The sequence below is a fragment of the Alosa alosa genome, chromosome 6 (assembly GCF_017589495.1).
Source record: "Alosa alosa isolate M-15738 ecotype Scorff River chromosome 6, AALO_Geno_1.1, whole genome shotgun sequence".
In the NCBI taxonomy this organism is placed as follows: Eukaryota; Metazoa; Chordata; class Actinopteri; order Clupeiformes; family Clupeidae; genus Alosa; species Alosa alosa.
In genome coordinates this window covers 20,557,445-20,582,729 of record NC_063194.1, presented here as the reverse complement: position 1 = coordinate 20,582,729, position 25,285 = coordinate 20,557,445, and the positions used below count along the sequence as shown (strand labels likewise).

At 41.5% G+C, this 25,285-nt stretch overlaps 1 protein-coding gene across 1 annotated transcript in view; it reads left to right on the top strand.

Annotated features, from left to right (window-relative positions):
- The window catches only part of LOC125295740 (cell wall protein DAN4-like), a 30,439-nt gene extending 5,563 nt beyond the window's left edge, over positions 1–24,876 (top strand). Inside the window, exons 2-13 of the mRNA XM_048245179.1 lie at positions 210–272; positions 4,249–4,305; positions 4,396–4,527; positions 7,973–8,060; positions 8,146–8,163; positions 19,907–19,945; positions 22,047–22,106; positions 22,408–22,494; positions 22,848–22,886; positions 23,177–23,236; positions 23,523–23,648; positions 24,107–24,876. Of these exons, the coding sequence (XP_048101136.1) occupies positions 8,021–8,060; positions 8,146–8,163; positions 19,907–19,945; positions 22,047–22,106; positions 22,408–22,494; positions 22,848–22,886; positions 23,177–23,236; positions 23,523–23,648; positions 24,107–24,171 (534 nt within the window). The 5' untranslated portion in view covers positions 210–272; positions 4,249–4,305; positions 4,396–4,527; positions 7,973–8,020 and the 3' untranslated portion in view covers positions 24,172–24,876. The remainder of the gene's footprint in view (positions 1–209; positions 273–4,248; positions 4,306–4,395; positions 4,528–7,972; positions 8,061–8,145; positions 8,164–19,906; positions 19,946–22,046; positions 22,107–22,407; positions 22,495–22,847; positions 22,887–23,176; positions 23,237–23,522; positions 23,649–24,106) is intronic.
- Positions 24,877–25,285: the final 409 nt, after the last annotated feature.

Below are 25,285 nucleotides of genomic sequence, written 5' to 3'. Positions count from 1 at the left end.
AAATTTAACCACTGCCCACTGCTCTGGTTACCTGTCACAGTCGGCCTCAGGCCTTATGGTTGCAGCCGAACCGTACCTGTGGATATATCCTTTACCAACCCCACTCTCACTTGTACCCTATTGCTTAATTGATATTTCTCTCACATGTAGACATTGCACTCTCTAATACTGTCTTTGATGTTAATATATTCTTTATTTGTTTTGCACAGATAATACTACAGTGTCCATGTGTTGCTCTCATTTGCCCATATAAATCAATCATCAAACACTGGGTAAGCTTCTATGTTCAGCTAGAGATGCTTAAAAAAACAAAAAAAAACAACCTGAAATGTGCAGTCCCTCTTTAAAATCCAAAACACTTCTGTCCACTAAGCGTATTTGCACACCGCCCTGGCTCTGTAATCACCCTGCTGACAACGAAACGGCTAGAAACCAGCTTATGCTGGTAGCTGGTTTTAGCTGGTCTTTGCTGGTTTTCTTCCAGCTCTTTCTGGTCTTCACTGGTGTAGCTGGTTGGGCCACCAGGTGGACATGCTGGTGTGACCATCTGAGGAAGCTGGTCATGCTGGTGTGACCAGCCTGTCATGTGGGATACAGCTTGTGTAAGATGGTCATGCTGGTGACCAGCCTGCCAAGCTTGACATTGTTGGTGTAAGATGGTCATGCTGGTGACCAGCCTGCCAAGCTTCACATTGTTGGTGTAAGATGGTCATGCTGGTGTGCTAGAATTACCAATATAAACTGGCCTGGCCAGTTAAACCAGCAATGTAAGACCAGCAACACCAGCTAAAATGACAAGCTTGAGGTGGGGCGACAAGCAAAATCAGATGAATTACCATCGTAAGCTGGGTAAACCAGCTGAAAGTATGTTTTCGCAAGAGTTTTGCCGGTCTAGCTGGTCAACCATCATGGCCACTTTGAGCTGGTCAGGCTGTTTTTTTTCTCAGCAGGGCAGTGTTAAACAAAAAAGAGAATGTCTACATACGAGTCTAGATCCCGAATGTTTTAATTAAAATGTTTCGACTCGTCTGGGTCTTCTCCACGCAACAACGTTTTTGCTTACATGCTTACATAATTGCAAAAGGGTTCTCCAATGTTTTCTCAGTTAGCCTTTTACAATGATATCAGATTAGTAAACAAAATGTGCCTTTGCAACATTGGATGAATGGTTGCTGATAATAGGCAATGTAGATATTGCATTAAAGATTAGCCATTTCTTTAAACAACAGTCGAGAACCCTTTTGCAATTATGTAAGAACATAATGTAATCTGAAAACTGCTGTCCTGATTAAAAAAACTTGTAAGAAACAAAATTCTCTGGTCTGATGAGACAAAGATCGAACACTTTGGCGTGAATGCCAAGCGTGATGTTTGGGGGACACCAGGCACCGCTAATCACCTGGCCAAGTGGTTGCAGCATCATGCTATGGGGATATTTTTCAGCGGCAGGAACAGGGAGACTAGTCAGGATTGAGGGAAAGATGAATGCAGCAATGTACAGACATCCTGGAAGAAAATCTGCTCCAGACCTCAGACTGGGGCGACGGTTCAACTGGATAACGACCCCAAGCCCACAGCCAAAATATCGAAGGAGTGGTTTCAGGACAACTCTGTGAATGTCCTAGAGTGGCCCAGCCAGAGCCCAAACTTGAATCCCATCTCTGGAGGGATCTGAAAATAGCTGTGCACCAATGCTCCCCATCCAACCTGATGGGCTCGATGGTGTTTTAAACTTTCACCGTCAACTTCAAGGCAGCACTGCAACAGTCGACTTCAAGGCACCTAACTCTAACCTTAACCCTAACCCCAACCCTTGCCTTACCCTATAGTGCCTTCCATGCAGCGCTGCCTGGAAGACGATGTTGGGGACTTAAAACACCAAACACCACCTGATGGAGCTCTGTAAAGAGGAATGGGCGAAACTGGCCAAAGATAGGTGTGCCAAGCTTTTGGCTTCATATTCCAAAAGACTGTAGAAGCTGTAATTGCTACCAAAGGTGCCACAACAAAGTATTGAGCAAAGGCTGTGAATACTTATGTACATATTATAGTTTTGTTCTTTATTTCTAATAAATTTGCAAACATTTAAAAAAAACTTTTTTCATGTTGTCATCATGGGGTATTGTGTGTAGAATTAAAAAACATTTTGGAATAAGGCTGTTACAACAAAATGTGGAAAAAGTGAAGCGCTGTGAATACTTTCCGTATGCACTGTATATGGAAACCCTGGAGGACAATCTGATTCAGTCTGCAAGAGAACTATGACTAAGGAGAAGATTTACTTCAAAGCAAGACAATCAAGTCAAGTCGGCTTTTATTGTCAATTTCTTTACATGCACTGGTCATACAAAGAATTGAAATTTCGTTTCTTACTTTCCCATGCAGACATAGACATACTTTAAATACAGACATAGACATACTATAGACATAGCCATAGACAATAAACATTAAATTAAAGTGCAAGACCGAAATATAGAACATGTATGTATCAAAATAGAAATATAGGACATATATATATATATATATATATATATAAAAATAAATAAAAATAGAGGTAGTTGTGTTGTATATTTATATAGTCTTAACAGTTACATGAAGTTTAAACTTGTGCTTGTGTGACCTGTATATTTACATTTATATGCAGTATGCAGTAATTTCAAGTATATCAGGCTTGATGTGAAGCAGCAACACGTTAGGCTGCGCAGTCGCAGTACAGTTCCACAGGGCGGTGTTGGGGGGGTTAGGGTAGACAGGATCCTAGTTCAATGAGCCGAAGCATAGAGCGAAAACTACACTGAAAAGGTTTAAAGACAGCAAAGTGAATGTTTTGGAGTGGCCGAGTCAAAGCCCAGACCTCAATCCTATAGAAAATCTGTGGCTGAACTTTAAAAAGGCTGTTCACACCTGATCCCCTTCCAACCTGACAAAGCTTGAACCGTTTGGCAAAGGAAATGGAGTAAAATTGCAGTAACCAGATGTGCAAGCCTAATTGAGACCTATCCACGAAAATTCAAAGAACTGTCTATATTACTTCAATACTTAAGTGCCTTTGACATTTGAAGCAATACTGCTTGTTTATAAATCACGTCATGGAATGGAAACTAATTACATATCAGTCATGCTTCAGAAGTACACACCATCAAGACCAAATACTTGTTGGTAAAACCTGCCGTTAGAACTAAACATGCTCTGGAACCAACTTCTGGATGACATCAAAACCTTTCAAATCTAGATTTAAGACCAAACTGTTCTCAGATGCTGAAAATGGATAAATACACGTCCTGTTAATCAGATACACTCTGGGCCAGATGTACGTACATTTGCGAACGTAGCGTTATCAGCGACATGGACACATCGCAGATTGCGAACGCTGTCAGACCCAAGTTTCCGTCGTATTTAACAATCGTTCAATCTTTAGTGTAAAGTGCGCCTTTCTCTGCCTTTCTCCGCCCATAAACGCAATTTACAAACGTCCACAACTGAATGGCAGCGCCTACATAGCCTACAAGCGCAGTTGAATGAAGTTAACTGATGACAACATTAAAAAGAATCAAACGTTTAGCGATCATGCAATCATGAAATAATACCATGATATGATGACAAACAAGCAGGGAGATAATGAAGATCTAGTTCTACTCAAACTACTTGTGCACGTAGGCTATGGAAGATTGGTCAAATCTAGCAAGTAGGAAAGTTTAAGTGAAGTACATGAAAGTGAAAGAAAGTAAAAGTAAAGTTGTGGTTGCTTTTGGTAGTACAAATACTTTTACCACAAAAAACTGGTGCTCTAAATAGCGATTCTGTTGTCTTTGAAAGGTTCTCTTATTGACGCATTGAACTGCAATTTGGATTAACACTTGCTTTTACAAGGCGGAAGTATTTAGGCACAGAATAGACGTGCGCTTTCAGGAGCAGTCTTTGTACATACCGCGGAATAAATAATTAGGCGCTCTTTACTCTTCCCCTCCCATTTTTTTACGCTAAACTCCCACTTTCCCCTGGATCCTCCCATGAATGCATATGCATGACATGACAAACGCAATGTGCCCTTTTCAGCTCCCGCGACAGGCAGTTTGCGCTTTTACATCATTGCGGCCTGTTTGTACATACCTCGCAATGATTTTAAACGCACATTGCGAAAAAAATACGCCTGAAGTGGGCGCAAAAGCGTTAGTACATCTGGCCCTCTGTCTTTTAATTATTCTACTTTGTGTCTTATATGTCTTTATTGTCCAATTACATTTTCAGGTTAAAAACATCCCAAATGATTATCAACTGGAGATTCCAGTCAACTGTGATGAAAAGGTGACATGCCTCTCTGCAACTGTTTAGAAATGTACTTTGAGGCTAATAGACATGAGGCTTATAGACTTACACTATGATTTTTTTTTTCAGATTAGCTGTAAATATCTTCTTCAAGCTCTTGAGAAAAGCAACTGTTTGAACAAGGACTGTCCAAACAGTTCTTGCCATAAAACATATACTCAAACAGAAGAGTTGATTTACCACTGCCTTGTTGGCGAGAAGGTAAGCTATGTTATAATTTCTTTAGAATTGTGTGCTCAATAATAATAATCATAATCATAATAATAGAGTGGGGAAGTTGAGATGCCACTGTCCTCAAGCTTGTTTGAACTATGTTTGGAATAGTGCAGCAGATTAGTGGAACAATCGTTCACTTTGATACAAGCATCAAATTTGGCACACATTTTCTTCTTGACCTACTTTTTCCAAAAAGCCTGGTAGCCACGCAGAAAAAAACAATATGGCCGCCATTTTGCAAGATGGCTGCCTTCTATAGCTACTTTGTTTTTTTGACCTGGATTGTGATCAAATAATCCAATGTTGATTTTTACAACAAAATATATATATATTTTAAGTATAAACATGTCAATTTTGTATTTAAAAAGTAAAAATTGTGATAAACTGTGAAGATAAAAGTCAGTCAGTTAAAAAAGAACAATCGGTACTGACTTGGACACAATATCTGGCTAGGTGGTATTAAAATGCTTCTACATTTCATAACTGTTGACTGATGTGTGAGTCAATTGGGTGTTGCGCCGTGAACCAAGGCTGGGTGGGTACGGTAGTTCCAACGTGAAGTACTGCAGTCAGGATGAACACCAAACACTGCTGATTTAATTATGTGTACTTATAATAAAGAAATGATCAGAGTGGTACCCAGTGAAGACCATCATCAGTGCAAACATTCACAAGGACACACCCTTATAGATGATCCTTATTGGATGACAGTAACGGAGTTGTCACTCAACCCAACTCACTGTAAAAAAAACCTCTCTGCGCTTACTTAAAAAAACAAGGCAACAGATTTCACTAGCTTTTTTGAGTAATTTGAACTTGACAATGAAGAACTCAAATAATGAAGTTAAATCAACAAATGCTCCCAACTTGAAAATATATAGTATAAGTATATACTCTTTTGATCCCGTGAGGGAAATTTGGTCTCTGCATTTATCCCAATCCATTAATTAGTGAAGCACACTCAGCACACAGTGAACACACAGTGAGGTGAAGCACACACTAATTCCGACGCAGTGAGCTGCCTGTACAGCGGGCTTTGGGGAGCAGTGAGCCGTTACTGTACTGTAAGTGCCTTGCTCAAGGGCACTTCAGCCATTCCTACTGGTCGGGGTTTGAAACGGCAACCCTCCGGTTACAAGTACCGGAGGGTTGCCGGTTCGAACCCCGACCAGTAGGCACGGCTGAAGTGCCCTTGAGCAAGGCACCTAACCCCTCACTGCTACCCGAGCGCCGCTGTTGTTGCAGGCAGCTTACTGCGCCCGGGATTAGTGTGTGCTTCACTGTGTGTTCACTGTGTGATGAGTGTTTCACTAATTCACAGATTGGGATAAATGCAGAGACCAAATTTCCCTCATGGGATCAAAAGAGTATATATACTTATACTCATTTAATATTGATACGGAACAGCACTACAAATCATGGTTCAACACACACAAGATGATCAGATTGCGCTACACATTACAGCCTCCTTTCTTTGTTTGCTTTGGCTGTTCCCCATGTGCTCTGTGTTTGCCTGTCTGTCATCTGTCTTTGTCCCCGCCCATCTCCTTATATGGTCTGCACTTCCTGTCTCGTTAGTTTCCCTCTGTTTCTGCTCAGACCTGTTCCCAGTTATTGTCTTGTTGGTCTCGTCCAGTCCTCTGTCTTTCTGTTAATTAGTCTGTGTATTTCTACCCCCCTGTTCCTCTGTCGGTTCGTCTCTCTGTTAGTACTGTCAAAGTCCTCTTTGTTTGTAAGTTAGTAAGAATCGTTAGTCAATAAAACGTGTTTGTTGGAACTATGAACCGACCAAAGATGGACCCAGCAGACAGGCTTGTGGAATCCACAGATCTGGAGCACTGGCATGCCATTTGTTCCTTAATGGAGAGGGCTTAGCCCTGGCTGCGGGAGGTTCCAGGTATGGCTGCCCTGGCAGACCAGATTTCAGGTCTGGGTAACAGCCTGCAGCCCCTTCTTGTTCCCTCCAGTGAGGCTGCTAGCTTCAGGCCTGCCCCTGCCCTGTGTCGACTGGCTTTGGGCCAGTGTGCCAGGGGCTTAGGGTGAGTCAGCTTTTCCTCCAGCCAGCCGCTCCACATCCAGAACCCCAGCTTGCCGAGTTCCAGTCTCCTGATACAACCATTATCCAGGTCCCTCAAGAGTCTCTCTTCTGGGGAACTAGGCTTGCCTTCAAGCCTCCCTACAGAAGGAGACGTGGCTCCAAGCATCGGCCAGTCCAGTTGCCCGACACCACGGCTCCTGTGCCCAGCCCTGAGGTGCCCGTTCCGCTCTTGTGCCCGCAGCCGAGTCTCTGTCTGTCCGCCCCCCACAACCTCCGTGTCTGTCTGTCCGGCCTCATCCTTATCTACCTCTGTTTCTTGGTGTCCATCTGAGTGTCCGTTGACCCCTGTTTGTGAACGTCTTTCCCTGTCTGACCCTCCCCCTGTCCCTGAGGGGTGTTGTTCTTCCAAGTCGACCCCGCCCACTGTGCCCATCACTGTCCCAGCCACCGTGCCCGTCTCTGTTCCAAACTGTGTCTCTGTTCCCAGTCCCGTCCCCATGCCCATTATTGTTCCAGTCACCATTCCAGTCACTGTCCCTGTTACAGTCCCAGTCACCATACCAGTAACTGTTCTGTCTTCGTTCCTGTCTCTTCCCCTGCCCCTAAGTCTGAGTCTGTCCAGTCTTCGTTTGCTTGTGCCCTGCCTGAGTCTGCCCAGCCATCTGTCTGTCCTGCCCAAGTCTGCCATTATTGTTCCTGCTTTGCCCCGAAGGATGGTCGTCCTGAGCCAGCCTGCCTGCCTGTCCCTACCCGCCTGTTCCAGTCTGTGTATTCCATGTGAGGACAAGTGGTTAATTAACCAATGCCACAAATTTCCCACTCTCCCCACAGGTGCATATAATCATTGTCCATCACACACAATCACCCCATCAGCCCCACCCAAGTGTCCATAATCAGTCCATTACACACAGCCCGTCTATGAGTCCCAATACTAAAGAAAAAAAGGCTGTAGATGTACAACATGCCCATACAATAAAGGTTATAGATACACAACATAAGACAAGTCGGATTGCCAGGAAGTGTTGTGAGTAAATGTACTGTAAGCGTTAACCAGATTATGGGCAATATACAACAGGGCAAATGGAAGATGAGCTAAGGGTGAAGTTTGTCATGACATAGTAATGAGTGAATGAATGAGTGAAATCACGTCAAACCAAACAATTGGTGGTGGTGGGGGAGGGGGGTAATATTTAGTGTCTCACTCCACCCCTGCTCAACCCCCACCCCCTGTGACATGAAAAGTTTGAGAACCCACTGGTGTACGTTCAAGCCATATGGGGTAGATGTTGACATTTACAATTAAATTATGTTATATAGAAAAATGAATACCAGATATATTCTTATGTGCATACAGTTTTGCTAACCATTTTCCTCCTCTCCCTCCCTCTATAGTATAATATTCTCTGCCAGAGTCAGAATCAGAATCAGAAGACTCTATTCATGTTAGTGAATAGCACAAAATTTGAAGACGCGATAGAAGGTAAGACAGACCACATTTATTTTTAGATTGACAGATCTGATATGTTTGAACGGTTTATAATTAAAATGGGCCTCTTCTTTTTCAGGTTGTCTGAATTTCACAGGTAATTTCTGATTAATTTGCTCGCCTCATCTTTAACTTTTAATTTAATTATGACCTTGTACAGCTTAAGCATAGGTTTAGTCAGATTTTTATTTTTTTATTTATTTATTTTTTTTTTGCATGCCCACATTTCCGTCAATGATTCCGGGACACTGAAAGACCGGGGGTATTTAAACTTGGTGGGCATGTAACCCCACATGGATAGCATGGAACCATCGTTTTTCATTTTGATCTGTAGCCCCCAGCTGGACTGGACCCCCGAAAAGGAGGGTAGGGCAGACACAGTTTTCTGTGAATATCTCGATAACCGTGGGGTTTAGGAGGACCATTTTTTTTTTTGTATGTTGATCTCAAGGGGCCATGTCAACCCATTCCATAACCACTCATTTCATGTATAGCCACCTAGTTAAACACAAAAAAGTAAAAATGAGGTGTTGTAATTGAAGGTATCTGTGACCTAACATAGTCAAAACTGCACAAAATTGGAAATGTAGGATCATTATGACACCCTCTGTATGCACGCCAAGTTTTGTGGAATTCCGTTCATGGGGGGGCCACACAATAAATTAATTTATGTTACTATACACCAACTGGCCTGTAGGTGGCCGGAGACAGTTTTCTGTGAATATCTCGAGAACCAGAGGGGCCTAGGAGGTCCACCTTTTTATGTATGTTGGTCTTAAGGGGGCATGTCAACCCATCCCATTACCACTTATTTCATGTATAGCGCCACCTAGTTAAAAAGCAAAAAATTAGGTGTTTTCATCACAATATCTCTGGCTGACAAGGTCAAAACTACACAAAATTAAAAGTGTAGGATCATTATGACACCCTCCGAATGCATGCCAAGTTTTGTGTACTTTCGTCCATGGGGGGCCTTACAATAAAATAATTTATGTGTACATTTAGTGACGTACACCAACAAGGATTCCCGGGACACTGAAAGACCGGGCTCGACTGACAGGAGGGAAGACAAAGACAAAAACGAACTCAGTCTTTAGTTGCAACACATAACATGTAGCCTATACTTTTAGACGGATTCTTTCTTCTAATTATTTTGTGGTATTTTTGAATGGCTGACACACAATGTTAGCAGCACTGGGATGTTTTGAATAGGCGTCCCCACCTTTATCTTACTTTGGCCCAACTAATGCTGCTGACCATGTGTGGCTGCCACAGACAGACAAAGCTGCCAAGTTAACTTTCCCTTAACAACGCAGATGAGGCGGAAGTTTTCTTAGATTCAAATAGCTTTGCAGCTCCGAACAAACAATGCCAAATAGTAGTTCAAGCAGGGAGAGGTTGACACTCAGACATGTTAGAATCAGAGAGTAGCAGACAATTGCAAAGCACACATACACATAACCCGTAGGTCAGAAACATACATAGACGTACATGTTGAGACATAAACTCATGTTCCTGATTGGTTACCGTAAAGTGACTGGTCTCAAAATTTGACAGATTGTCCAATTTAGCAAACCCAGTGATTGTGATCTCTCGCCCAGACCCGTACTTAAATCATCTGTAACTCTCTGGAGATTCGTTGACGTAAGCCCAACCTGTGTGCGCACACAATTTGTTCCTTCTTTATGGGCCGATAGCTGCTACAACAAACTACCACCCAAACTGTTTATTTTTAAGACAGGAGCTCTACTCAACGCAATCCCCCTTTGCCCAAATGGCAGTCATAATAGCACTTTAAAGGAACAAAACGTACTACTCACCGTGAGCGCGTCTTTCCAGCGGGCTGAGGGATCACACACAGTAAGCTTGGTAAAAAGAACAATCCTTAATTCAATAGATCAATATAATCCTTATCAATCTCGGTAGAACCTCAGTAGTCTCGGTAGTAATTTTGATACCATAGATTTAATGGAGACCCAGTCAGACCAATAGTATGAAAAATCAGGAACAGAGTTTATTTACAATGATGCGCATCAAGGGAGAGACAGCATGACTTCACCTAAAGATCCATCTGCTGCTCTAAGTAGACAAGGAAATAGTTAGGGTTTAAGTATCCTTCCAGGCTGATGGGAGATGGCGTTGGTCATCCCATTTTACGTGGACTACACTGATTAGTGGCAACCTGGCAATCCGGAGCAGATAGCTACTGACGCAGCCATGCAGAACAGTGAAACACTGCAAAGTCATAATATTCCTGCTTATCTCTAAATACAGTCACACAGAGATATACACAGGGACAGTACAGATATGATACAGTCATTACATAAAATCATACTTTTAGTATCAAAGTGACCCACTAATGAGAAATGCAGAACATTAAACCACATATTGGAATATTGGACATAATGTTCTATTCCACTTTCTCTCATATCGTACACCCAGTCAGTGATGTCATGCGCTCCGCTTTTATTAAACCTTGCGCCCAGGTGCGTGGTAATTATGACTGGCGCACAAGCGAAGCGGCGGTCATATAGGTTTAGTCAGAGTTTTTTTCTTCCGTTTTTTTTTTTTTCTACAGTAATTTTGTGTCAATTCGTGGAATTCCGTTCCTGGGGGGGCCATACAGTAAATTAATATATGTGTACATTTAGTGACTACACCAATCGGCCTGTAGATGGCCGGACGCAGTTTTCTGTGAATATCTCGAGAACCGTAGGGGCTTAGGATAACCAAATGATTTTTGTACGTGGGTCTCCAGGGGCCATGTCAACACATCCCATATCCACTCATTTGAGGTATAACACCACCTAGTGGCAAAAACGAGACATTTTAATCGCGGGTATCTTTGGCTGATAGGTTCAAAACTGCACAGAATTTGAACTGTACGATTATTATAACCCTCTAAATGCATGCCAAATTTCGTGGAATTCCATTCATGGAGGGCCATATCAGCTACACACACACATGCATGCCACACAGACACACACACACATACAGTAAACATACACATGCATGCACACACACGCATGCACACACGCACGCACACACACGCACACACACGCATGCCACACACACACACACACACATAAACATACACACGCATGCAGTGGCGTCATGCCCATTGAAATAAAGGGGGCACGTGCCCCCTCGGATTTTTCCTCCCTGATAATTTTTTTGATCATAACTTTGTTCCTATTATGCTCCATAATAAGCCAGAGCCTATAACGACTCAAATGCATTTTTCTGGATGTGTAATAAACCGTACCAAAATAGCTGAAGACTGGTCAACATTAGCCCTTTTCTTAAAATTGGTGTCTGTGTATGTTCCCGTAACAACTCACACGCGCATTGAGCTTGCAATGTTTTGCTTGTGTTGAACTGTTACAGTTACAGTTTAAACAGATACAGTCAATGGTGTTGAAGTGGTTAAGTAGTCTAGCTAAGCAATAAAAAGTAGTGGACTTATTTGTGGTTGACCAGGAAATTTTGACTTGGCGATCAAATAGTTAGAACTATGGATTTGATGTTGGCCGCGAATTCAGAGCATTGCGTTAATGTTAGCCTACATGGTGTCAGTGTAACGTAGCCTAGGCTACCCTTACACATATTACAAATATTTGGCAAAGTCTCCTGGTTCAATTGTTTCCAGTTTCATAGAAACGAGGGTGTTAAATTTGCAGTGACTACAAAATCCAACCTAATAACATTAGGCCTACCAAGGCATTGCGTTGGATGTTTCTCAATCTCCACTTGTTCAGCTAATCCATGTAGTGAAAAGGGATACCCTTTTAAAAGGAGGCCTAAAGTTGTTTTATATAAATAGGATCGCTATGACCGTGATGTAGAGGGCAAGAAAGTATAATAGTCTCTCTCATGTGCTCATAACTTAGGTTATCAGGTCACTTGCTCATGATTTGCAGGTAGCAACTTACAAATGAGGTAGGCCTAGCCTATTGCTTGCCATAATGGTAATGAAAAATATATTACTAGTAGTAAAATATTCAAATATTTAGTGTTAACCTTACTCAGCACTGAAACCTGTCAAACTTCGCTCAAAGTCCTTCATCACATGGATTAAGATTAAACTAATTTAATTTCTGAGCACCACAAAGTCAGACCTCAGCAACTTTTTTAATGTATGATTGTTCTTAGGTCACATATCAATCAAATCATAACAACTGCAATGGTACTGTTTTTAAAATCATGTGTAGTACGCCTAAGTGTAAATGTGTGTGTCTAAACATGCTTTAATGAGCTTACACTTTAATGAGCTGAATTTGAGCTTACAGTTCTTTCACCAACCTATGTGTTTAACATTAACTTACAAAATAGATACTTTAGCTTAGTCCTCAGATAGATGAGGGTTGCTGCCTGCTCTGTTAAGGTATTTCTGTCCCTTCCAAACAGCATTGAAATGTTATGTTTATTGTTTAGCAGCCAGAATTTCAAAATTTCCAGGGGGAGAAATCTCCGGCCCCCCTCTAACATGAGCCCCCCACGAAAAAAATTGCCTGATTGTGCACCCTCTGAATTTTGGCTTGCATGACGCCCCTGCACGCATGCACGCACGCACGCACGCGTAGAACTGTGTAGAACTGTTTTGCCGTTAACTATGAGACCACGTTGAAGTTAGTTTCACTTTGCCTGAGTTCAAGTTAATAGGCGAGTGCAGAATGCATGTAGGGTATACTCTGCTAGTCACACGGAGGTTTTAGTAAAGCAAGTACATTACATTACATTTGGCTTACACATTTTTAAAGGAATTATCTGGAGTAAAATGCACTTTAGATCAATTTTTACGGATGATTGGGAGTACATACGTTGAGTTGACATCAAAATCATGTCATTCGGATGTGTTTTGAGAAAGTTCGATTTTACCGTTTTTAGTCAAAACTCGTTAGCCTGGAAGTGACCCGGGCATGTCATTTCGCCGCTACAAAACGCTATTTTTATACCTCTTCTACAGTTCCAAACACTTACGTGGTAGTGAGTAGAGGGTCCCTAAAGCCAAACCGAAGTATCCCGATGTCTTTATGTGGTCGGATAGAGAGTCCAGAATGAATTTCATCAAGCCAGTACCTTTCTGGAAATGTTGCTGCTGCAGCTGGCATCTTTAGGGGAAAGTCCGTAGGAGTCGATTGCCGAGTGTGGAGTAACACGCTCTGGAAATTCACAATTTCGTCGCTGTTTTTTAAAAAAAAAAAACATAGTCCAGTAGTCCAACTTCATTTCAATTTCGAAAGAAATACTGGACTATGCCACTGGACATGGCATACCTGAGATATGAGAAATCAAAAGAAAACCATGACGTAGAAGCCCATGTTCCCTTCCTGATTGGACTTTTGTCTGATGTTTCTTGACTCTCCATGACTCACTTCAACTTCCACTAGTAGCCTGCCAGCGGTGAATGCAACATTGAGAACGAAATACGAGCGTTACGACAACGCTGGCGTAACGCTAGCATTGAACAAGCTGAGCATTGAACATGGTTCAACTTTCAAAGTGCAACCTAAGCGTATTCAATTGTCAGCTTAGGCAAACCGTTTGTGTTGCTTAGGAACGAGATAGAACTTATTATGGTCTGAGCGTTGCATTACGCTTGCCACTGCCACTTGCTGCTGGCCAATGTGATCCCTGCCTTACTGGCCTTGCTGTCTTTTGCGCTATAGTGCAGTTAACTTCTGCATTTCACAATGCTGAGAGTTGCGTGAATGGTCATGTGATCCAAACTTCAGGAGCTCTATTTTAGCGATCTAAGCACATAGTCTAAAGTGTGATGTGTGCGGGCGTGTCTGGCGTGTCTGAATTCACTTTCGCTATTTCAAAAGCCTGAAAAATCTCTCCTCCAAACACATAGTTCAGAAGAGTTGTTATTATGTTTCTTAATTAGTCATGGGTGTGTTTTGGGTGTAACATCCATTAACCAATCTGCCATTGCTTTTTAAGAGCAAGCAAAATCAGACAGCGTATTGGTATTTTGATGACGAGTGAGCGCATCTCTGCAGAAGGAATCTGCTTGCACACGAGACCATGTATGCAACAGCAGGGTTACGCTAAAACTTGTTTTGCTAAAATATGTGTGTGTGACAAGCAGAGTATAGCCTGCACGAATCTGCACTTGCCTAGTATTTGAACTCATAGGCAACGACATAACAAAGTCTTATTTTCACTATTGACTGACAAAAATAATAATAATAATAATATAATAGTAATAATATTCGATTACATAACTAAATCCTGAAGACATTCCTTCAAGCAGACCAGTCGTTGCCTGGGACTCGTTGCTAAGGTGTCGGCAATTGTTATATTTTGCGCCTTCAAAGTAGATGTGTATTTCATGCGTCTTTTACATTACTTTTACGTCTTTCACATTTCTTGGTCAGTGGTGTTATAATTTATTGGCATTTAAAATAGCAGCGTTGATCATGCGCCTGACTACTTTTTTTTTTTTTTTTTCATTGACACGCTCATGGGTGTACAATGTTCATTTGACAACTTGTCAACTCATGCGCTTGGTGGCATAATGATCACTGTGTTGGGTGTAAAGAACAAGACTTGCCTTGCAATGTGTCGTATATTCCCTACTATCGTATTGTATTTAAAACAAAATGCAAACAAAATAGTGTGGATGATGCCTAATAGACAGGGCAAAACCCAGAACGGTCTGATTAAGGTCACTACCAAACATTTCTCAATTGATTCTATAGTACTTTTTAGCATAGAATCCATTTCTGCTTGGGACATTTTGATATCACGCATAGTTAATGAGATAATTTGCATATTTGAATACATTAGCGAATATAAATGCATAATAAAGAAAAGTATTGATAATATGGCTGTAAGTAGATAGGTTAATGGTTTTAGGTCCAAATAATATTCAAATTGTATCAAATATCATGGCAAAGCAAGTATGGATGTTTTTACTTAATTAGTGTAAATATACACTCTGTGCATTATTTTGTGAGAGCTAATTTGCATATGGGTATCATTTTATCAACTAATTTGCATGTGAGGATGGTCTGTGAAGAAATAGATTCTAGTTTTGAGGCTGTATTGTAACTGATCTTCCCCTGCAGTTGTCCACTGATTTTAGTAATAATACATAGTATACAGTAATATTAAAATAAAAAAGAAAACATTTTACTATTCAATGTGAATTGGTAATCAACATTAATATCTACGAAATCTACCTTTCAACCAGAATTGCCATCAGCATAATTTGCTAGCTATCAAATCAAGACTGGTATGTCCAGCGAAAGTAACGTTTGCATAGTAGGAGGCAATGGTTTACATGTCAAAGAAATCTTATGACAATTTAATGGTTTTTGGTCATATTTTCAGTGCACAGTGACTTTGTACACTGGCGCTTGTTTCATACCTACTTTGCATTCGAGCGGAATACAGCGGAATTTTCCCTCCACAGACGCACATTGGTAAATTAGGGAATGAACTTGCACTCCCGGGGGCGGTTCAGAGAAAAGAGGAGACGTGTTCCGGTGCAAACGTTCCCTGGTGCTATTTTGCAGTTTCAGACAACACCTCCGCGGCCCCAGCCGTGGCGCTGCTGACTGGGGCACCTGCACCGTACGCCAGCGACCCGGGTTCGATTCCCGACTCGTGGTCCTTTCCGGACCCACTCGCTTCCTGTCATTCTCTACTGTCCTGTAAATTAAAGGCATAAAAGGCCAAAATATACTATAAAAAACAACTCCGCAAGTCAGTGGCGCGTTTTTCAGATGCTATTTTTAGGGCGCATGCTTGGCAATAATGTAGCATGTGGACAATTTGGTTAAGATACGCTTGCTTATAATTTTTCTATTGCACAGTGAGATGGAGTACGTCTTGGGACAGAGAATTAGACGCGGGAGGGAGAGGGTCTGCCAGCCAGGAATGTAGGCGTAAGCTACACCTGACCCGTCAGGCTGTGACAGATGTCTGCCATCTCCTGGCAATGCTATTTAATTGAAAACACACACAAACACGCAGTGTAATTGAACGAACATTCGACATACTGAAGATGCGCTTCAGGTGTTTGGATAGGTCAGGAGGCACTTTACTAGCCTGGAAAATCCAGACCCTGGTAATATAGAAAGATTAAGGGTCTGGCCACGGATAATGAAAATGGCCCAACTCGAGGGGCGTCACCAAGCATGCATTTGAAAATCTCACTGCACGCAATTGGATAACACTACGACCAATGTTTACTGACTGATTTATTGCAGCACTGTTGTCATCTACACCGATGTGATTGGTTCCTTACAATGCATGGGGTAAAAGCAACATGCATCATTACTCGTTGCCAGAGTCTCAGAGTGAGACAATTCAGATTGTGCTTTTGTGAGAACTCCAGAGATTTCTAGGGTAGCACTTTACAGTACACTTGAATTTCCCCTGGGGATCAATAAAGTATCTATCTATCTATCTAGTACAGTCCACAAAAAGTCGCAGCATTCTTTGTGGCATGTTATGTTTTACACAACATTTCCATGAATCATGGATGTGCTGATGATATAAATGAGGAACTATTAGAGGACTTAAGGAGACGTGATGTTGAACTGCATGTGCCGACAGGCCCGGATCTAGGCTGCTCAGATTGGGGGGGGCAAATCGAAATTTGGGGTGGGCACAATGAAAACCCCCCCCCCCACACACACACACACAACAATTACACTACGCAACAAAACCGCTCAGTTTCTACAAATGCCTTACTTTTTACCTTAAAACCCTTATTTAATAGCAAACATGACATATTACATAACTGTCATATAACTGATTTTAATATTTATTTTCTATGTGGCCTGTTATGAAATCATGTACAATTTAAGCACATTTCAGCTTTAAGAAACTCAAATAGTCCACATGCATGCTTAGCATTTTGTGATCATTAAGGCTACTTTGACAAACTCTTAGTCAGTTGATTTTAATATTTATAGATATCTAGGCGATATTTCTAACATTTATTTTGTATTTGGCCTGTTATGAAATCATGTATTGAACAATTTGAACACACTGTGAAACCTGAAGCCCAAAGTTGGAGACATGCATTTAGACATTGCTGCAAATGTAAAACCGGATTACTCTGGAATGGCTAACTTTACAGGGGAATGCTTTACACCTTTGTATTCGGTAAGGTCTGCTGTTTCTTCTGATATATGGTTTGTCATGTGTTCGGGAAGTATTCCACCGAGATGAATGGTTAGGGAGAGGCGCTGTGGCATGGGGGGGGTTATGCATGTGCTAATGTGCTAATATAGGGGGGGTTTATGCATATGTGCTGATGTGCTAATATAGCACGCAAACAGTGAGGCATAAAGACAGTGGTACAAGTGGCTAGTGGACAGACAGTACCAAACATGGAGGGGGTGAAGAAGCAGACAGACAGACTATGCAGAGAAGTCTATCTCTCCTCTTCCCTTAAGTGAGGCATTGAACAGTTCAATGGCCCTGGGGACAAATGACTTTCTCAGTCTGTCAGTTGTGCAAGGCAGTGAGCGAAGTCTCCGGCTGATCAGGCTCTTCTGCTTAACAATAGTGCTGTGGAGTGGGTGACACTCATTGTCCAAGATGTTGATCAGTTTGTTCAGGGTCCTTTTGTCAGATAATGAAGTGATGCACTCCAGTTCAGCTCCCACTACAGAGCCAGCCTTCCTTACCAGCCTGTCAGGTCGCCCAGCATCCTTCTTCTTTGTGCTTCCTCCCCAGCATACCACTGCATAGAAGAGGGCGCTGCCCACAACAGACTGGTAGAACATCCTGAGGAGCTTGCTGCACACATTGAAGGACTGCAGCCTCCTCAGGAAGTACATCCTGCTCTGTCCTTTCTTGTAGAGTGCATCAGTGTTGGCTGACCAGTCCAGTTCATTGTCCAGGTGGAGACCCAGATACTTGTAGGTGCTTACCACCTCCACATTGACCCCATCAATGGAGACTGGTAGCAGAGCGGGCTTAGACCTGCGGAAATCCACCACCATCTCCTTGGTCTTTGAAGTGTTGAGTTGAAGGTGATAATCTAAAACGCATGGTCACTGGCAAATAGCCTAAACAAATGTCCAGTCCACATTGGGGGTGGTTTTGTTATCAAACGTCGGCGCCTAGAGCAAAAAGGTTGGTCTAATTTTTCTTAATCAGTCATGGGTGTGGTTTGAGCGTAACATCCTTTAAACTGTGAACATCTGTCATTCCCTTTAACAGCAAGCAGCGCAACTTCAAACAGCGCATCGGTATTTTGATAGTCAGCGGAGCATTTGAAGGAATTTGCTTGGACACGAGACCGTATGGAACAGGTATTCCACTAAAACCATGTTTTACTAAAACCTAGCAGAGTATAGTCTACACACATCTGCATTCGTCTATTATTTGAACTCATTGGCAAAGTGAAACTAACTTCACCGTGGTGTCATAAGACAAAACAGTTATACACAGTTAATTACTATCACTATTGACTGACAATGGGATACCATCGAAAACATAGCCTGAAAAAAGACATTTACCCCAATAATATTCGAATGACTGAACAAAAAACCAAAAGGACATTTATCCTGCAGAGGAGTTGCTGCTTACATCTCGTGACAGTGCGTCTTCAGCTGTGCTCCATATGCGCCTCGCTAAAGACCAGGTTTTTCTTGGTCAGTGGGGCAATGCTTTTTAGATAGTGTACGATAGCGATTTTTAGATCTTTCGCCAGGCCACACCTTAGGTCGTTAATTGCCACACCCCTGAGCGCATTGTTCAATAAAAGAGATGCGCATGGCGGAAAAACTCCAGTGTACAATCGGAATAAGCTTTGCGTCGTGATAACAACACGCTTTGCGCCGTGCTTTTGATCGTCATATTAGAGCCCATAATGTTACTGAGGACGTTCTGAAATTGATCGAAAGGAAAGTGAAGGATATGGAAGCTTATCTGATGAAAGATCTGCCGGAGGACATTGAATATTTGATCACTGAAAAATGGGTTGCAAGAGCTTGCTATGTGCTTACTATGAGTCTGCATTGGCATTTTTGTTATATGTGCATTATTTATGTAAATTTACTAACATAAACATGACCAGAATTTACACTGCAGATAACTTTACACCTGAAAGAGATAGAATATTCTTTAACTAATCATAAAATGTCACCGAAACATAAGTGGGATAATTAGTCAAAATATGCAAAATAGCTCATTAACTATGCGTGATATAAAAAAATGGATATTTACTATTACTGTATACTATTTCTATAAGTGTGTTACTATTACTAAATTAAGTGGACAACTGGAGGGGAAGATCAGTTACAACACAGCATGAAAACAATATTTGTAACAATACGAATATTTCTTCACAGACCTCTCACAAAATAATGCATAGAGTGTATATTTGCACTAATTAGGTAAAAACATTCATAATTGATTTGCCATGATGTTCTTGTAAAGGTGAAGTGGCACATGAACAAAAACGGTTAAAAATGGCCTAAAGCCATTAACCTATCTACTTACAGCCATATTATCAATACATTTCTTTATTATGCATTTATATTTGCTAATGCATTCAAATATGCAAATTATCTCATTAACTATGCGTGATATAAAAATGTCCCAAGCAGAAATGGATTCTACGCGAAAAAGTACTATAGAATCAATTGAGACATGTTTGGTAGTGACCTTAATCAGATCGTTCTGGGTTTTGCCCTGTCTATAAAATGACAAGTAGAAGGCCACAATGAGAAATTTGCTGAATTTGGCAAAAAGTGCATTGCATTAGAATTGTAGATCTGAAGCACTATTTATCATCAAATTGCCGAAATGTGAACCATTAGGCCATCGACCCTAATGACCAATAATATTCTTGCTTCTATCAACAGAAAATAGTACGGCATGCCCTATGTCCACCTCTTCTCCTGGTAAGTGTAGTTTCACAACATAACTTGTTTACTGATGTAGAACATGGTACCTGTGCTCGCCCTTGTCATACTTTCTGCTACAAGATAAGCAGCTGCAAGCTGACTGAAGTTAAATAAGTGTATTCAGGGTGTGTGTGTGTGTGTGTGTGTTTTGTATTAGAGTTCTCAATGGGTCAGGTCAGCCCGACCAACCCGACGGGACCCGCAGGTTCGGGCCGGGTTCGGGTCGAAAATAAAAGCAAATGACTCGGGTCGGGTTGGACCTTGGGCTTAATCTTTTCTGCTCAGTGAAAAAAAAAAAAAAAAAAAAAAAACATTTATTAATCATCACAGTAAAGAAAGTTCACCGTAAAGAAAGTCTCCTGCTGCGTGCAACGTGCATCATGGATCACGCCTTTCTTTAGCCTGGAGAAGAAGATGGAGTTGGTGAAAAGTAGGCTAAACTTGCCGCAGGTGAATTCACCATCGCTACTACAGGAGCGGGGAAATCAGAGGTCTGGAAAGTGTTTGGAGTGGTGCTGGATTCTGATGAAAATTCTACAGGTTATGGGCAATGCTCAAAATGCAATGTGCTGATGAAATATGTGACCCTGCAAGGCGAAACCAGTCGCTTTGGTAAAATGTACAAAATTAAGTTATTGTGCTCATATGAACGGCCATAAACTAAGCTTTCCAACGATATGTATATTGAGGGTATTGCAAAAAGTATCGCTAAGATAACCGCATCCAAAGTTGGAATGGTTCTTCCGTCACGATACGCCAGAAGAGGAGAAAATCACCATTTTAAGTAAATTGTCACGCTAATGTGTTGAATCTTCACCTAAATAAAGTCAGGGTTTAACAGTCAAAACGTAGCCTATGTTTTACGTCGGGCCACTGGCCGGGTTCGGGCAGATCATTTATGTTGATGTGTCGGGTTACATCGGGTCTGGGCTTTAAAAGCCACGGGCCGGGTCGGTTCGGGTTGTAATTTTCAGGCCCGTTGAGAACTCTATTTTGTATTGCCCCTTGCAGGTAACGCCCGCATTTTCCAGACGTTAGTCGTTTATCTATTTAGTCCTTCTTTAGGGGCAGCCGTGGCCTACTGGTTAGGGCTTCGGGCTTGTAACCGAAGGGTTGCTGGTTCGATCCCCGACCAGTAGGAAAAATGTGGGTTGGGGAAGTGGGTGAACACTGCTCTCCCTTGCCCACATCCACGGCTGAAGTGCCCTTGAGCAAGGCACCGAACCCCACACTGCTCCCCGAGCGCTGCTGTAGCAAGGCAGCTCACTGCTCCCGGTTAGTGTGTGCTTCACCTCACTGTGTGTTAACTGTGTGCTCTGTGTGTTTCACTAATTCACGGATGGGATAAATGCAGAGACCAAATTCCTTGTATACGCAAGTATACTTGGCCTAGAAACCTGATTTACATTTACATTCTGAATGGGATACCAGAACCTACGATTTCATAAGGGAGTGGGGAACACAGACAACAATACATGGTACACACAAGGGTAGTCAACAACACATGTACGTGTGAGTGTGAAAATGCAAATGGTGGTCACACTCACACCGACAAGAAGGGTTACACAAGAGGTAGAACTAAAAAGAGGGATAGGCCTACACGCTATGCGTGAACCCCAGCCGCAATGCATTGTGAGAACCGACACACATTGTCCAGCGCACCGACATTACATTATCTATTATAGGTGGCAGGGACCTCTTGACAGGCTAGTAAAGAAAAGTACGAAATGAGTCCAGAACATGTTGGAAGGAGATAGAAGGGATGATAGGAAAGCGAAGAAAAGACAAAGTAGAAGAAGATGAAGCCCCAAACAAACAAACATTTTGGGACTTTAGCTTATTCACCGTATTCCCCAGAGTTTAATAAGTTGATACATACCCTTTCTCATCTCCGTGCATGTACAGTAGTTGCTCAGTTTGAAGCACCCACCGCTAGCCTAGCTTAGCACAAGGGCTTCAAAGTGGCCGGCTTCATTAGCCTGCACCTCCCAATAGTGAAAAAGAATTCCAACATTTACAATGTGTACAGATAACAATGTCAAATGAGACACAGCCTTTTTGTATCAACTCTCAACTTATTAATAATTAATAATCTCAGGTACAACAACAGCAACACCCACAACCAGAAATACATCCACCACTTCCCCTGCATCTCCTAGTAAGTACTAGATTGACAAAAAAATATCTCTTGCTAACTAATGTATTACAGTGTTGATGTTATCTCCCTTCCTCATACCCTCCCTTGGCACATTTTCTTACACGATTACTTGAGCATTTGTGAGCTGAGCTGATTAGCTGATTGTGAGGCTGGAAAGGCATTCCATTTCACCAAACATAGTTGAGATTAAAGAGTAAAGAATATCTGTTATAAACATTATGTATATAATCTAATGATTATATATCATTATCAGCTCACAATCTATATGCCATGATCATTAATTATTGACCAATAATTTCAGGTACAACAACAACATCCACCACCTCAGGTACAACAACAGCAACGCCCACAACCAGGAATACATCCACCACTTCCCCCACATCTCCTAGTAAGTACTAGATGGACAAAAAATATCTCTGGCTAACTAATGTATTACAGTGTTGATGTTATCTCCCTCCCTCATACCCTCCCTTGGCACATTTTCTTACACGATTACTTGAGCATTTGTGAGCTGATTTATGTGAAATAACATTATGTTGTGTGTGTGTGTGTGTGTGTGTGTGTGTGTGTGTGTGTGTGCATATAACTAGCAAGCTGGAAAGGTTTCACTAAACATAGTTGAGATTAAAGAATGAAGAATATCTGTTATAAACATTATGTATCTATAATCTAATGATTATATATCATTATCAGCTCACAATCTATATGCCATGATCATTAATTAATGACCAATAATCTCAGATACAACAGCAACATCCACCACCTCCACCGCATCTCCTGGTAAGTACTTGATTGCCAGCTAATTTATTAGTGTTGATGTTATCTCTGCTTTCCCCACACATACCCTTCCTTGGCACACTTTCTTACACAATTACTTGAGCATTGGCAAGCTGATTTATGTGAAATAAGATTATGTTTGTGAAGAATTCCATTTCACTAAACATAGTTTAACTACTACTTAATCTACTTTGTCACACTGTCATATATGAAAAGTGGAGCAGTTCCTCTTCATGATCAAAGAGGGTTAATACGATGTCTTTATTAATCTTTGTTTTATTAATCTTTGACAGAAAAGGAAACGTCCATCACCAGTTCTGTCCATTCTTCTGTCCATTCTTCAACATTTAGCGGTAAGTACCCCTCATGTACAGTGCAACAACTATGCACAATCATGACTTGACACTGACAATGACTTGTCAGCCTCATATTTTATTGCCTGATTTATTGGTCAGCAACTACCATATGTTCCTACATTAAGGACAATGTTGTTCCTTTCAATATGAATTTACAAACAAGTTCTGCATTTCTCCACACATCTAACCTTTTTGTCTTTCTGTGCCTGAATTGTTGATGGTCAAACTATAGGTCAGACATGGCCACAAAACACTTTCATATCCTCTGTGTTTTGTGTCTTAGGAGAGAGTCTAAGTGTGCTGGGATTCCTGATGGTATCTGTGATTTTAAACATAGTTTTGGTGGGATTGTTACTGAAGCAGAGACACAGCTACAGACAGATAAATACACAGCCTTATAGATACTGTAGTAAGTACTCTTTGTATAAGCTAGACTACTATACATGTCTATTTGTATGTGTATGACTGTATGTGTATACTTTAAGATGATGTTTATTCGCATATATTCACATTTGTTGCATTTCTACCTCTGTGTTAATGTAAACGTTCCCCTGACATCCTTGCAAACTGATCTCACAGCTGTTCAGAACTCTTCCCTCGATGAGGAGAATGTCCATTTTTAATTTCCATAACACAGTTGTTGGAAGGACATACTATTTTCTTAAGCCAAATTTTCACTGAGCTGAATGGAAACCCAGCTTCAGACATTAGGCTTAAATCTGATCTCAAGCAGTGTTGTTTCGCTTATGTTGTGTGTAGAAAATAGAAAGCATTTAATATTTTGAAACTTCAGTATGTCTGTGATGGGATATTGTGTAAAGACGGTATAGAAGGCGATAGTTACTTGTCTGTCTTTTTTACTTGTAGCATGTGAAGGAGACAACACAATCAGGTTGAATGCTGTATCATCAGGGGGTGGGTCCGTGATCTAGAGCTGGATGCCTCCTCCAGTGTTGCCATGACTGCAGATGGCTCGCAGAGGAAGGACCTGCTATGCCCACTACACTGTCCCCATCATAGACTGCCAATCTCACCTGCACCAGGAGGCACTCAGTGCCACCTATGGCTTTGGGCAATAGGACTCAACAAGAGAACCAGGACTACTTACAACATTCCCAACAGATCTGCATGCAAAGCTTTTCAGATGTTATGGCACATGAAGACATTGGCATGATGAATGGAAGCCACTATTAGGGGGCCCATATTTCAACAGGTCCCTGTCTTAACATGAATGAATGGCTAATTGTGATATGAGGACAAAGGTAGAAACATATCATCTCAGAATCCAGCCACGCTTCTGATTCATTCAAGATGTCAAAAGCAGTGGTTCAATTGAACTCTTACAGAATGACAACCATCAGTGAAGCTCAGTGCCTGGTTTCTTCCACACACGTCGTTGGGAATTGTGGCCAAATAGTTCAATCTGACCCCATTAGGAGAACACTCAAGAAATTGGGTGACCTTTAACCTCTAGGGGTCGCAGAAATTAACAAAAATGCAAAAAAGACAGCTCCCTCATTGCTGCTTGCATCTATATTGTCCAATGAATTCATATAGGCACAAGTGGACTCCAATCAAGTTGTAGAAGCATCTCAAGGACCATTGATAGAAGTAGAATGCACCAGAGCTCAATTGCAAGCATCATAACAAAGGGTCTTATGTAAATTAATGATTTCAGTATTTTATTTTTTTACATTTACAAAACACTCCAAACACCTGTTTTTTGTGAAGTATTGGAGTGTTGTGTGTAGATTGATGAGACCTTTTTTTTTTAAGATGAGTCTGAAACATAACAAAATGTGGAAAATTGAAAACGTGAAAAAAATCTGACACCGTTCTGGTTGCACTGTAATGTGACATATAGGCTATAGCTATCTAGAACAGAAAAATGTATCCTTTTAACATGTCATGGGCATTGTCTTGTGTTAAAGTGGGGTCAGGGGCGCACCTACCCATTTTTTGAAGGGTATGCAACAACACATTGGCACCCCCCCTCAAAAAAAATAAAATAAAACACAAACAACTAAAGTAAAACAAAAGGCCAAT